The sequence below is a fragment of the Indicator indicator genome, chromosome 20 (genome assembly GCF_027791375.1).
Source record: "Indicator indicator isolate 239-I01 chromosome 20, UM_Iind_1.1, whole genome shotgun sequence".
Taxonomy (NCBI): Eukaryota; Metazoa; Chordata; class Aves; order Piciformes; family Indicatoridae; genus Indicator; species Indicator indicator.
Genome location: NC_072029.1, coordinates 5,136,386 through 5,149,705, shown reverse-complemented (window position 1 = coordinate 5,149,705; position 13,320 = coordinate 5,136,386). Strand labels below are relative to the sequence as shown.

Sequence of the window (13,320 nt, the reverse complement as noted above, 5' to 3'; positions counted from 1 at the left end):
AAGCCTTGCTGATGGCTTCCAAGCCTCCTGCAAGAACTAAGGGTAAGTACTGCACACCAACTACATGTCTAAATGATGTGCACTGATAGCTTTTTATTCAGTAAAAATGAGTTGTCACCAGAGAGCTATGTGCATACATTTGGTTATTGCTATCAGAGTTCAGAGCCTGCAGCCTAACCCCAAGCCTGTTAGAAGCAGGGCTCCCGAGTCCCACACCAACTGAAACCACCCCTTGCTGTGGGTTTTTTCAGCAGGCTTCAAGACAGTGTGGTTGTTAGTACCTCCAGATGGACACCAGTCAGGTGCTGAACAGTTCCAAGCTGGCCCTAGATGATTTCAAACAGGTGTAAAAAAAAAAAAAAAAACCAAAGCGTGCTACACAAAATGAAAAGGAGGCTACAGGAAGTACAGGATTGGATTATTTACTGAACAAAAGAGCAAGTAAAAATCATGGCTGGTTGGTTGGTTGAAAACAGCATTAAGTAACCAAATTCAGACCATACAAGCATCAACAAGAAATGTAAATCACTGTACTGACCAGGGTGGTATCTACAACTTGTTCCAGCTGCTCGAGATCCAAAGCTGCAAATGTCGGAGAGCTCACTGCCAAGATTCTTCCAGTGCCTTGTACAGCATGGAATAAAAAACTGGAGAGTCACTGGCTGCAATGTAAGGTACAAACAATACCTGAGCTGAGTATTTCAATAGCTCAGGCCCAGAGCATTGAAGTGTTTAGGCTCTCACTCCTCGGGGAAGATCTGGCTCTCAGTGTTATGTTAACCCCCCCATGAAAGGAGCAAGGGGTCTGGGTGGTGTGAATCTCTAGCTCTGCCTTTCCCAGGGCAGGCAGGGAAAGGGTCCATAATCAAAGGAAGAGTGGTTCCAAGAGGCAGAAAGGTTCTGGCACTGCAACTACACTTGACCACCTTCCCTATGCAACATAAAAATATTCTAAGAGGAAGGATTATTTTACAACTCAGTGGAAATATGCAGTAATGCAAAAAGCCATTTCCTTTGTCTGGATGACAAAACTGCAGTCTTAACAGTCACAAGAGCCTGCCTTGTGTTAGCTATATAAAAAAAAAAATATATATATATTTATATATATATATTTATGCAAACTACTATGTGCAATTAAACCAAATCACTGTATGAGTCAGCAGGGTTCAATCACACCTTGTGTCTGAGTCTCTGGAAGGGACACGTTCGAGTCCGTGGTGCTTCTCAGTAAGGATGGAATGGCAAAGGATAGAAATCCATTGGTTTAAATCTTACTTTTCAGGCCATATTGCCTGAGAAATGCTCCACATGATCTCTGGCAGCTAAGAGGATCTCTTGCCTTTGCTTCAGCCCCACTGCTGGCAAATGAAAGCTGTCCCTTGAAGCAAACCTGGGCATTCATTTTTAGTGAGCACTGAAACCCAGCAGCCAGCTCCATTTCATTGTGAACTCCCACAAACCAAAGCCATTTTCTTGTGGGAACTCTCTGTTGCCCTCATTTCCTGCCAGTTTGTGTGAGATGAGTTGTTTGGAAGGGCAGTCACCAGCAGTGCTCCAGGACCATTGTTCTACCCCTGGCAAGCACACATGCTGGGACTCACTTAGCTGGCTGGGTAGGCTAATTTAGAAGGGAAAAGGGAGTGGATTCCACATCCACTTGGAGAAGTGTTGGGAAAATTCCTTCTTTATTCTTCTTTACCTGCACTGAGACACTGCTCTTGATCACCTCTGAACCCTCTGCACTGGAAGGGTAGGGATCTGTCACTCAGTCTTTGAGATACCAGAGAAGAACAATGGAAGCAAAGGGTAACACCCTGGTGCACCAAAGCTTTATTAGGGTTTTGATTACTGGGCATCCCCATACCTAAAGCCAACACCATGGCACTTGTGCCACCCCTTTGATTCCCTAGGTGTCCACTGACAAGAGTTCTGCAGGAACCACTCTGCCAGTCCACTAACAAAGACTACTGTGCAGTGCTGATCTGGTATCTTAGATAGTTTTTCTTCTTGGACAAAGCTTATCCAAAATCTTCTTTCTATCAGGCTACAGCAGCTTAGGGCTCCTTTTCTTTCAAGAGAGGCAAAGTGAATGTCTTACACCTGTAGGCCAGTACTGGTGTTTTGTCCTAGAGATCTCAGCACTGCTCTGATACAATGAAGCCTTCTTTTTCTCCAACTGGCTCCACTTCAGCATAGGCAGGATGTCCAGATCCTCTTCTGAATTTCATTGCTGGCCACCTACTTGGACGTCGCTGTAATAGCAACAAGAGAAAAAAAAAAAACCAAACCAACTCTCAGAAGATGAAAGGTGTCACAACAAATTAACAACAAACAACTTCAACAATGCCTTTAGGAGATTTGGCCTCTCTCTTATGCTAAAATTGACTCTGTGTAGTTGTCAGAGGAACAGAGAAGCACAGCTCAGCAGCAGCAAAACATCAGAGGAATGAATCCCTCCTTCTGAACTTGGGGGTGATGGCTCTTATTAAAGACCTAAGTAATCAGCACTAGTGCCTCAGGATGAAATATCCTCTGTCTAAAACTCACTGGATCTGTGAATTTTGCCATAGAATTGTAGAACCACAGAATGGTTTGGGTTGGAAGGGACCTTAAAGATCAACTAGTTCCAAACACCTGCCATGGGCAGGGACACCTACTAGACCTGGTCCCGTCCAATCTGGTTTTCAACATTTCCAGACTTGGAGCTTCCACAACTTCTCTGGGCAACCTGTTCCAGTGCCTCACCACCCTCATGGGGAAGAACTTCCTCCTAAGGTCTGATCTAAATCCAGCTTATTCCAATTTGAAGCCACTTTTCCTGTCACTCCATGTCTTTGTCAAAAGTCCCTCTCCAGCTCTTCAAATACTGGAAGGCTGCTCTACGGTCTTCCCAGAGCCTTCTCTTCTCCAGGTTGAAGAACCCCAACTCTCTCAGCCTGTCTTCACAGCAGAGGTGTTCTACCCCTTGGATCATACTCATGGTCCCCTCTGGGCCTGCTCTAACAGGTAGGACCATGTCTTCTTGTGTTGAAATCTTCACAGCTGGACACAGTATTCCCCATGGGGGCTGACAAGAGCAGAGCAGAGGGGGAGAATCTCCTCACTTGATCTGCTGCCCGTGCCACTTTTGATGCAGCCCAGGACATGGCTGGTTTCTGGGTTGGCAGTGCACATTGCCAGCTCATGTTGAGCTTCTCCTCACCCAGCACTCCCAAGTCCTTCCCCTCAGGACTGCTCTCTTCAGCACTGCTCTCCAGACATTCTCTGCCTAGCCTGGATTTGAGCTTGAGATTGTCCCGACCCAGGTGCAGGACCTTACACTTGGCTTTACTGGACTTGCTGAGGTAGGTACTGGCCCACCTCTCCAGGTCCCTCTGGATGGCATCCCTTCCCTCCAGCATGCTGGCAACACCACACAGCTTGATGCCACCTGCAGACTTGCTGAGGGTGCCTCAGTCTCACTGTCCACATTGCTGAGAACAACAAGGAGCTGCTGATTCAGCCCCTGGAAAGAATCCATCTATTGCCCTTCCCTCTTACTTCTGCAGAGGAATTTGCTAACAGACTCCAGAGCAGAGTCAATCAAAACTGCCTTTCAAAAATGATTTCCAACAGCACTGTGGGTTCCTTGTACAGGACTGACAAAATAATGACTTCCTATTTCAAGTGACATAATTTCTACTGGAGCAATTCACTTTGATGGATCAAAGAGAAGCAACCTTTTCATCTCAACTCTGACAACTTCTGGATATAAGAGGCTTAAGAGGTGCTGACCAATTTTCAATAGGATCTTTGGTGCCTGCTTTGAAAACAGCTAATGAAGAAAAATCTTCTTTAGGGCAGATGAAACAATTCCCATGTGATTGCTGTGCCTCTGGGAAGGCTCAGACTGAGAGAGTTGGAGTTGTTCAGAATGGAGAAGAGAAGGCTCCCAGGAGACCTTCTTGTGGCCCTCCAGGATCCGAAGGGGGCTACAAGAAAGCTGGGGAGGGACTTTTTAGGGTGTCAGGGAGTGATAAGGACTGGGGGGAATGGAGCAAAACTAGAAGTGGGGAGATTCAGATTGGATGTTAGGAAGAAGTTCTTCCCCATGAGGGTGGTGAGAGACTGGCACAGGTTGCCCAGGGAGGTGGTGGAAGCCTCATTCCAGGAGGTTTTTGCAGCCAGGCTGGATGTGGCTGTGAGCAACCTGAGCTGTGAGGTGTCCCTGCCCATGGCAGGGGGTTGGAACTGGATGATCCTTGGGGTCCCTTCCAACCCTGACAATTCTGTGATTCTAAGCTGGGGCTCTGTCAAAGGGAAGAGTTTTCATGAAAGCAGAGAAACCCTACAAATCTTTTAGCAGCTAAAACTCACCTAAAATGATCACTCCCTATTGAAACCACATTTTGCCACATCTGCTGCTACCTGTTTCTTTTCCTGTGCTGCCAACAGTTACAATCTGTTTGTAAGAAGAACTGGAAGATAAGAGCAGCCTACAGAGAAACACTGCAGCAAAACAAGAGGAGAAAGAATGAAGGCAAGTGGCAGCTCACAGCTTCAGTGACAGTTTGAAATCTAACCAGTTTGATTTTATCATCTTTCTCCTGGAAATAAACATTACATTTGATTTCCTGTCCCCATAACAAACCATGCTGACTGCCTTTCAGTCACTGAGGATACTTCATAGAATCACTGAATCATTAAGGCTGGGAAAGACCTCTAAGATCACAGCTTCCAATCTGCTACCCAACAGCACCATGCCCATTAAACCATGTCCCCAGGTGCCATTGTCTACCAGGGATGGGGACTCACCACCTCCCTGGGCAGCCTGTTCCAACACCTGACCACTCTTGCAGCAAAGAAATCTTTCCCCAGTCTCCAGCCTAAACCTCCCCTGGTGCAACTTGAGGCCATTTCCTCTTGTTCCATCTCCTGATATTATGGAGAAGAGACCAAACTCCAACCTCCTTTCAGGGAGTTTAGAGAGCAATGAGGTCTCCCCTCAGCCTCCTCTTCTCTAGACTGAACCACCCCAGTTCCCTCAGCTGCTCCTCACCAGCCCTGTTCTCCAGACAGAGAATCATAGAATCACAGAATTGTCAGGGTTGGAAGGGACCTCAAAGATCATCCAGTTCCAACCTCCCTGCCATGGGCAGGGACACCTCACACCAGATAGGTTGCTAGAGACTGCAGAAATTCTAAGCTTTTACATCCTCTTTCATACTTCATCTGCATGGAGACAAGTTTCTACCAGCTCCTCACCAGCCTTGTTCTCCAGACCTTTCACCAGGTTCATTGCCCTTCTCTGGATGCCCTGCTGAGGAGTGGTGCTGAGGACCACAGAAGAGCCACAGCTGTGATATTATGTTGGGACACACAACAAATCTTGAGGGTTCCACAAACCAAGGAGCAAGCACAGAGCAAGGTCTTCCTCAGTGATCACTGTTAGGATGATATAAGAGAAAAGCAATTTTGCTCCCTTTGCAGGATCAGACTACTTCTGAGGCATTTAGAGCTAAATTCTGCTTGGCAGGTAATTTAAAATCCCAGGCTTCACAAGGCAGCACCTTCCTACAAGATGGGAAGGTGGAACATTATCCTCTTTAACCATTGTCTTTTCCTAATAAGAAAACTTTACCTATTCAAACTTTGGATTTTTTTTCCCTACCCAAGCCTCCTTCAGTGTGGTTGCAAAATTAAGAAGGACATTTTGGTTACTGCTAAAAAAAGAAAAGGTCACATTCTGCTCTCAGACTCACTGAAGTAAATCAAGGATACTTCAACTAAAGGTGAAGAACTTCATAGATTTGAACTGGAATAGTGTGAGGACAGAAATGAGAAAATAATTTGACCAAGAGGGCTCTAATGAGAAGAGAAAATGAGAAAAATACATTGGAAAACTAGCACGAAAAATAATTAGAAACAGTCTCAAATGGCAGCATGAAAGGATGAGCCTAGTTCTCAGAGAATCCTAGAACAGCTCAGGATGGAAGGGACCTCACAGATCATCTGCTCCAACCTATCCCACCATGGGCAGGGACACCTCTCAACCAGACTTGGCTGCTCAAGGCCTCATCCAACCTGACCTTAAACACCTCCAGGGAGGAAGCATCCACAGCCTCCCAGGGAAACCTGTTCCAGAGTCTCACCACCCTCCTGCTGAAGAACTTCTTCCTCAGCTTCAAACCATTCCCCCTTGTCCTGTCTCCAGGCACCCTCATGAAAAGTCCCTCTGCAGCCTTCCTGCAGGCTCCCTTCAGGTACTGGAAGGCAGCTCTAAGTTTCCTCAGGAGTCTTCTCTTCTCCAGGCTGCACACCCCCAGCTCCCTCAGCCTATCCTCACAGCAGAGCTGCTCCAGCCCTTGGACCATCTTTGTGGCCTCCTCTGGATTGCCTCCACCAGCTCTGTGTCTTTCTTCTGCTGGGGACACCAGAACTGGAGGCAGTATTGGAGGTGGGGGTCTCAGCAGAGCAGATGAATCTATTATGTTGCTCTAATTTAATTCCCAGCTTATACCCAAGCTTAGTTACTGCTTTGCCACGTTGCCATTAGAAACTAAATCTAAATTTTTGGCTGTTCTTTTTATCTGACCTTTCCAGGTGATGAAACATGGAACAGATGTGTTTTGGTTCTACTGACACAAGGTGCTACAACCTAAACATCAGCTGTGGTTCTAGAAATAAACCAGCAGCTTTGAAGGTCACCTCCAAATCCTGCAAAGGCAACTTTCTGTGCTTCCTCTTCATGCCTGAGGTGAGAGCTTCCATTCCTAGTGACAGCCTGCTTCAGTTCAACTTCTTGGGGTATGTCTGGGTAATGCAGCTGCTTAGCAGCCTTAACAGAGAGCACTGACAAGCTGTCAATTCCTTCTCTTGTGTACTGACCCCAAAAAGGCCTTGAGACATTGCAGTTTTAATTGATAAAACCAAAAGTAAGTTCATTGCTATCAGGAGATCCAAAGCTCCTAGAGTTACTGCAGCAGCTCAGGAAATGCCTAATGCATTCCCTCTCCTTTTATTCTCTGTGAAGCAGAGCAAAAAGAAAATAGAATAACCCCCCTAATCCCTCCAAACCTCTCCAAACCCCAAACAGCAATAAAACAGAGAGAAAGCTAGCTGAGTATTATCTAATTCCTTAGTTTTCTCATCCAATTTAACAGGAGAAAAAAATATACATGCTTCTTTCTCTGGAATTAGAACTTTTAGAGGACATCCTCTGAGCCGTGGCAAGAGAGTTGTAAATTCTGCTTCCTTCCACTGCATTCCAAAGCAGGAAAGCAAGAAAAGGATTCTTCTCCTAGGACTAAAGCTTTCTTGGGACTATTATTTAAAACAAATAAAGATATGGGAAAATCACTTGGGACCAGCATGTCATGTGGGTACAGTGGGCCACAAAAATGCTCAGGGGGTTGGAGTACCTCTGCTATGGGGACAGGTTGAGGGAGCTGGGGGTGTTCAGCCTGGAGAAGGGAAGGCTCTGGGGAGACCTAATAGTGACCTGCCAGTACCTGAAAGGGGCTACAAGAAGGCTGCAGAGAGACTGTTTGCAAAGGCCTGCAGGGACAGGACCAGGGGCAATGGCTTCAAACTAGAGCAGAGCAGATTGGGATGGGATGTGAGGAAGAAGTTCTGCACCATGAGGGTGGTGGAACACTGGAACAGGTTGATCATGGAAGTGGTTAGGGCTCCACCCCTGGAGATATTGAAGGTGAGGCTGGACAGGGCTCTGGGCAACCTGATCTAGTTGGGGATGTCCCTGCTGAGTGCAGAGGGGTTGGACTGGATGAGCTTTGGAGGTCCCTTCCAACCTGACAACCTATTCCAGTGTCTCACCATGTCATCACTTTTGCTGTCAAGTTCTTTTTGTACTTCAAGGTCATAAAGACATTTAAGTCTCTTTAAGAGCTGTATTCTTTAACCACACTTTACCAACCCAGTCCTTTTAACTCTCTGGACTGGGAATATGCAAAGGCAGAGCTATCAAAATCGAAAGCAATTGTCAAAGCCTAAGAATCATTGTAACGCCTCAGTCAAATGCATTAAGGAAAGGGGAAAGATTCCTAGCAAGGTCTACTACTCCCTGCCCATCTGCTAACCTGACAGCATGAAGACTCCTTAGCCTGAGTACCCTTGCCCACTATTAATCTGCCTCAGTAGCCAGGCTTTCTCTTTTCTCATGACAAAGGAAAGATCCTTCTGTTAGTAATTATCTTCACAGAATCACAGAATGTTAGGGGTTGGAAGGGACCTTGAAAGCTCATCCAGTCCAACTGCCCTGCCAGAGCAGGAGCACCCAGGGCAGGTCACAGGAACACATCCAGGTGGCTTTTGAAAGTCTCCAGAGAAGGAGACTCCACAACCTCTCTAAGGCTCCAGCACCCTCACAGTGAGAAAGTTTTCCCTTCTGTTCCTGTGGTACCTCCTCTGCTCCAGCTTGTCCCCAGTGCTCCTTGTCCTGTCCTTGGACCTCCCTGGGCAGAGCCTGGCTCCTTCCTCCTGTCTATGCCCTGCACATCTTTATCAACCCGAATGAGCCCCTCAGGCTCCTCTGCTCCAAGTCCCAGCTTGGCCTCACAGGGAGATGTTCCACTGCCTGCAGCAGCTTTGTGGCTCTGTGCTGGAATCCTTCAAGCAGTTTCCTGAGGTCCTTCCTGACCTGAGGGGCCCAGAACTGGACACAATATTCCAGATGTGGCCTCACCAGGGCAGAGTAGTGGGAGAGGAGAAGCTTTCTTGACCTGCTAACCAAATGCCTTCTAATCCACCCCAGGATGCCCTTGGCCTTCTTGGCCACAAGAGCACATTGCTGGCTCATCTTGCCTGTAAGATGCATTTTTGTGCTCCAAGTTACCTGAAATATTGTTCATGCAGTTGGAATTTGTGCACCAGTCTTCTAGAAACACCTAATTTATTGGGCAAATCACAGTCAGAGTTGGCTGAGGCTTTAAACATCTGAAGCTGCACTTTGGAGATGCATTTCCAGGCACAAGGGAAGATCAATTGCCTGACACTCTGCTAATCTAATATTTTGAGGAAACTGCTCTGAAATAAAGATTGCTTCTGACTTGAGAGCCAGTAGGATCATTTATTGGCTTCATGTATTTTTCTTGGTGATAGAACTGCTTGTTTAAAGCATCTCTTTGTGATTTAAGCCACTTCTGGCTAAAACAACATTTCTGCCATCTAAGGTTCCTCTAAATGGTTGGCTGCTGACAGATGAGAAGCAGAAGGCCTCCTCCTCCCACCCCCACCTTTGACTTTTATTGTCAGTGTTGATTATTTATTTTAGTGCTTCTCCCCTGTGGCTGACTGTAGGTTTACCTTGCTGAGCTGTTGGTTCCTGCTGAGTTGGAAAAAATAACTTTACTATCAGTACAAGGCAAGGCCAGGGAGATCAATGACAATAGCCCAAGTGCCAGGACTCTGCAGGACTTTGGAAGAAGAGAAAAATGAGCCCTGTCCTCTCCTTCTTAATCATCATCTGCAACAAACACAATCCAGCCTGGACTTGTGGAGAAAACCAAACTGATGACCATGTCATGAAAATGATCAGAGGGTTGGAGCACCTCTGCAATGAGGACAGGCTGAGGGAGGTTGTTCAGCCTGGAGGACATAAAGCTCTGGGGAGACCTTAGAGCTGCTTTCCAGTACCTGAAGGATGGAGACAGAGTGTTTGCAAAGGCCTGCAGGGACAGGCCCAGGGGCAGTGGCTTCAAACTAGAGCAGAGCAGATTGAGATTGGATGTGAGGAAGAAGTTCTGTACCACGAGGGTGGTGGAACACTGGAACAGGTTGCCCAGGGAGGTGGTTGAGGCTCCATGCCTGGAGATCTTCAAGGTGAGGCTGGACAGGGCTCTGGGCAACCTGATCTAGTTGGGGATGTCCCTGCTGACTGCAGAGGGGGTGGGAATTGATAAGCTTTGGAGGTCCCTTCCAACTCAGCCAATTCTGTGTGATTCTGTCAAGCCTGTTTCAAACAGCAAAGCAAAATCCCTTGTAAGATGTCTATATGTAATACAAACAATGGGCCAGATCCCTGAAGAAATCAGCAGAGCTGTGTGAGCTTCATCCCCTGGTTAAGGCAGCTGAGGATCTGACTCTTTTACTACCCTTCCTCCCTTCTTTCTTATTCTGTCTCCTAGCCTTACTTGTTTGAAGGCAAACACTGAATCTGTGCCATTAATGCAGGAACCTGGTGCATGGAGCCTGGCTGCTAAATGCTGGCTCTCATTTGTGAAGTGCTGCTGTGAGCAGAGATCTACAACCCTGAGCCAGGAATGCTCATCAATTCCCTGAGCTCTGAAACACTAAGAACTGCCTCCAGCTTTTTGGAGTATTTTCTCCTTTTATTTCCTTCCTCTGAGCAGAGAGGGGATGAGCAGAAGGTCAAAATCTGAAGACAATCTACTGCTAGCTCTGCAGTGCCAGTGAATACTTCCAGATACTGAAACACAATCCCCAGTACAGCTCAACTGTTAAAGAGAAATGCTGGGGCAATTATGGCTTCCTCAGACCACCCCAGCTAGGGCTCAGGAGGCAGGAACCATTCTTAGTCCATGCTGATGGTCACCTTGCTGCCAGACTGAGGGACTTACAGGACAGAAATGCAGACCCTGCAATGTGCAATGCAATGTGCTCCTGTGCCCAGGAAGGCCAATGCCACTCTGGGGTGGATTAGAAAGGCTGTGGTTAGGAGGCCAGAGAGGTTCTCCTCCCCTTCTACTCTGCCCTGCTGAGGCCACATCTGGAATATTGTGTCCAGTTCTGGGCCCCTCAGGTCAAGAAGGACCTCAGGGAACTGTTTGAGAGAGTCCAGCACAGAGCCACAAAGCTGCTGCAGGCAGTGGAACATCTTCCTCATGAGCAGAGCCTGAGGGAGCTGAGGGCTCTGTAGCTTGGAGAGGAGGAGCCTGAGGGTGACCTCATTGCTGGTGATAAAGATGTGCAGGGGGAGTGCCCAGAGCCTGGAGCCAGGCTCTGCTGGGTGATGCCCAATGCCAGCACAAGGGGCAGTGGTGGAAGCTGAGGCATAGGAAGTTCCATGGAAACAGGAGGAAGAGTTTTTTCCCCGTGAGGGTGACAGAGCCCTGGAACAGGCTGCCCAGGGGGGTTGTGGGGTCTCCATCACTGGAGATATTCAAGACCTGCCTGGATGTGTTCCTGTGTGACCTGCTCTAGGTGCTCCTGCTCTGGCAGGGGGGTTGGACTGGATGAGCTTCAGAGGTCCCTTCCAGCCCCTAACACTCTGTGGTTCTGTCATCCATCCATGCTGGTTGGTGTTTGTGCTAAATTCCAGCCCTAGGCTGATTTAATTTCCTGGTAAAGACATAATCCAAGTTAAATGTGGGAGCTGAGGTGCACCCCCAGGCTCTGACCATGCACTGTTATTTTAGTTGCTGAAGATCTGCAGCTGCTCATTCCTTCCTCCTTTTCCTTCTCCCCAAGGTCACTCCCTGGCTCCCATAGCAGCAGGTCAGCTCTCTGTGTGGCCAGTTGGAAAACAGAGATGTGTGACATTATCCAGCTCCAACAGCCAGGATGAAGTAAACCAAAGAACTTCAAAAGGACCTAGGTATGTCCATGTGTGTGCAAGTGGACATGCATGTTCCTAGGCAGCACAATAAAGCTCTGGGTAAATCTCCAAGGAGGGTGGGAGAATGAAGGCAAGTGCTGTGACCTGCAAAACGTGCTCTTAACTCAAAGGAATGACAATCTGAGCACAAACACCCACACTGCTCTTCAGTGTGTGTGACTGAAGAGACTGCTATTAAGACAGAGCCACTGTTAAACACATAGGGACTGAATTCACAGCTTCACAGATTTGTATCAGGTTGGAAGGGGCTCTCAAAGCTCATCTTGTCCAACCCCCCTGCAGGCAGCAGGGACACCTCCAGCTAGAGCAGGCTGCCCAGGGACACAGCAGTCTGATCTTGACTGTCTCCAGGGATGGGGTCTCAATCACAGCCCTGGGCAACCTGTTCCAGTGTCTCACCACCCTCACTGTGCAGAACTTCCTCCTTTTGTCCAACCTAACTCTGCCCTGCTCCAGTTTCAAACCACTGGCTCTCATCCTATCCCCACAGGCCCTTCTGAACAGTCCCTCCCCAGCCTTCCTATAGGTCCCCTTCAGATACTGAAATGCAGCTCTAAGGTCTCCAAGGTCTCCCTGAAGCCTTCTCCTCCACAGGCTGAACAACCCCCATTCTTTCAGCCTATCCTCCAGCCCTCTGATCACCTATGGCCCTCCTCTGGACCCACATCATCAGAGGCTGCATGTGTTCATCAGCTGGGTTTTGGGTTGTCCCTCCCCTTCAGCTGAAGACAAGAGGAAGGCTCTTTGCTTGAGGTGAAGATGGTCCCAATTTTCAGTGTTAGTTTAGACCCCTTAAACTCTTCTGCCTGCAGAGAGCAGCCACAGAAGGATTTGATTCTGTGGCTGTTGAGCCTTACATAAACACTTTTGGCAACAGGCTCCCTGTGTGCAGCTGGGAAATGACACAGCAATGTCTGACTCCCTGCCTTCACAATGGTCAGCAGGTCCTCTGCTGTCTTCTCAGCTGTGGCCAGCTCATGTGGTCTGCCCTCCCCAGAGACAGAGCACTGAGGTGACAGCTGAGGCAAGTCCCAAACATGGAGAGCCATTTGGAGCAATGTGTAAGTCAGAAAGGTAAGGAAAATACAAACAAAAACATATCCAGGAAAACCTCTTGTGTCATCTGCAGCCCTTCTCTGCACAGGTAACTGAGTGCTAAGAGGCAAAAGCCACCTGAGCAAAAGCCTCTGCCTTGTGCTGGGCTTCTCAAGCTGCTCAGGCTTCCCTGGATGTTAATTCATAGACTGGTTTGGGTTGGAAGGCACCTTAAAAGATCATCTAGTTCCAACCTCCCTGCCATGGGCAGGGACACCTCTCAACTAGATTTGGCTGCTCAAGGCCTCATCCAGCCTGGCCTTGAACACCTGCAAGAAGAGGGCATCCACAGCCTCCCTGGACAACCTGTTCCAGAGCCTCACCACCTTCATACTGCAGAGCTTCTTCCTCAGCTTCAGTCTAACCCTGCTCTCCCTCTGCTTCAAACCATTCCCCCTTGGCCTGTCTCTAGACACCCTCAGGAAAAGTCCCTCTGCAGCCCTCCTGTAGGATCCCTCCAGGTACTGGAAGGCAGCTAGAAGGTCTGCCCAGTCTTCTCTTCTCCAGGCTGAACACCCCCAGCTCCCTCAGCCTGTCCTCACAGCAGAGGTGCCCTTGGATCATCCTTGTGGCCCTCCTCTGGACTCACTCCAGCAGCTCTGTGTCCAGAACTGGAGGCAATATCTGAGGTGTGGTCTCACAAGAGCAGA

General features: G+C 48.1%; 1 protein-coding gene across 1 annotated transcript in view; it reads right to left on the bottom strand.

The window, feature by feature from the left end:
• Positions 1 to 2,068: 2,068 nt before the first annotated feature.
• Positions 2,069 to 13,320, bottom strand: part of PLXDC2 (plexin domain containing 2) — a 316,666-nt gene continuing 305,414 nt past the window's right edge. Inside the window, exon 14 of the mRNA XM_054390077.1 lies at positions 2,069 to 2,252. Coding sequence (XP_054246052.1) covers positions 2,136 to 2,252 — 117 coding nt within the window. The 3' untranslated portion in view covers positions 2,069 to 2,135. The remainder of the gene's footprint in view (positions 2,253 to 13,320) is intronic.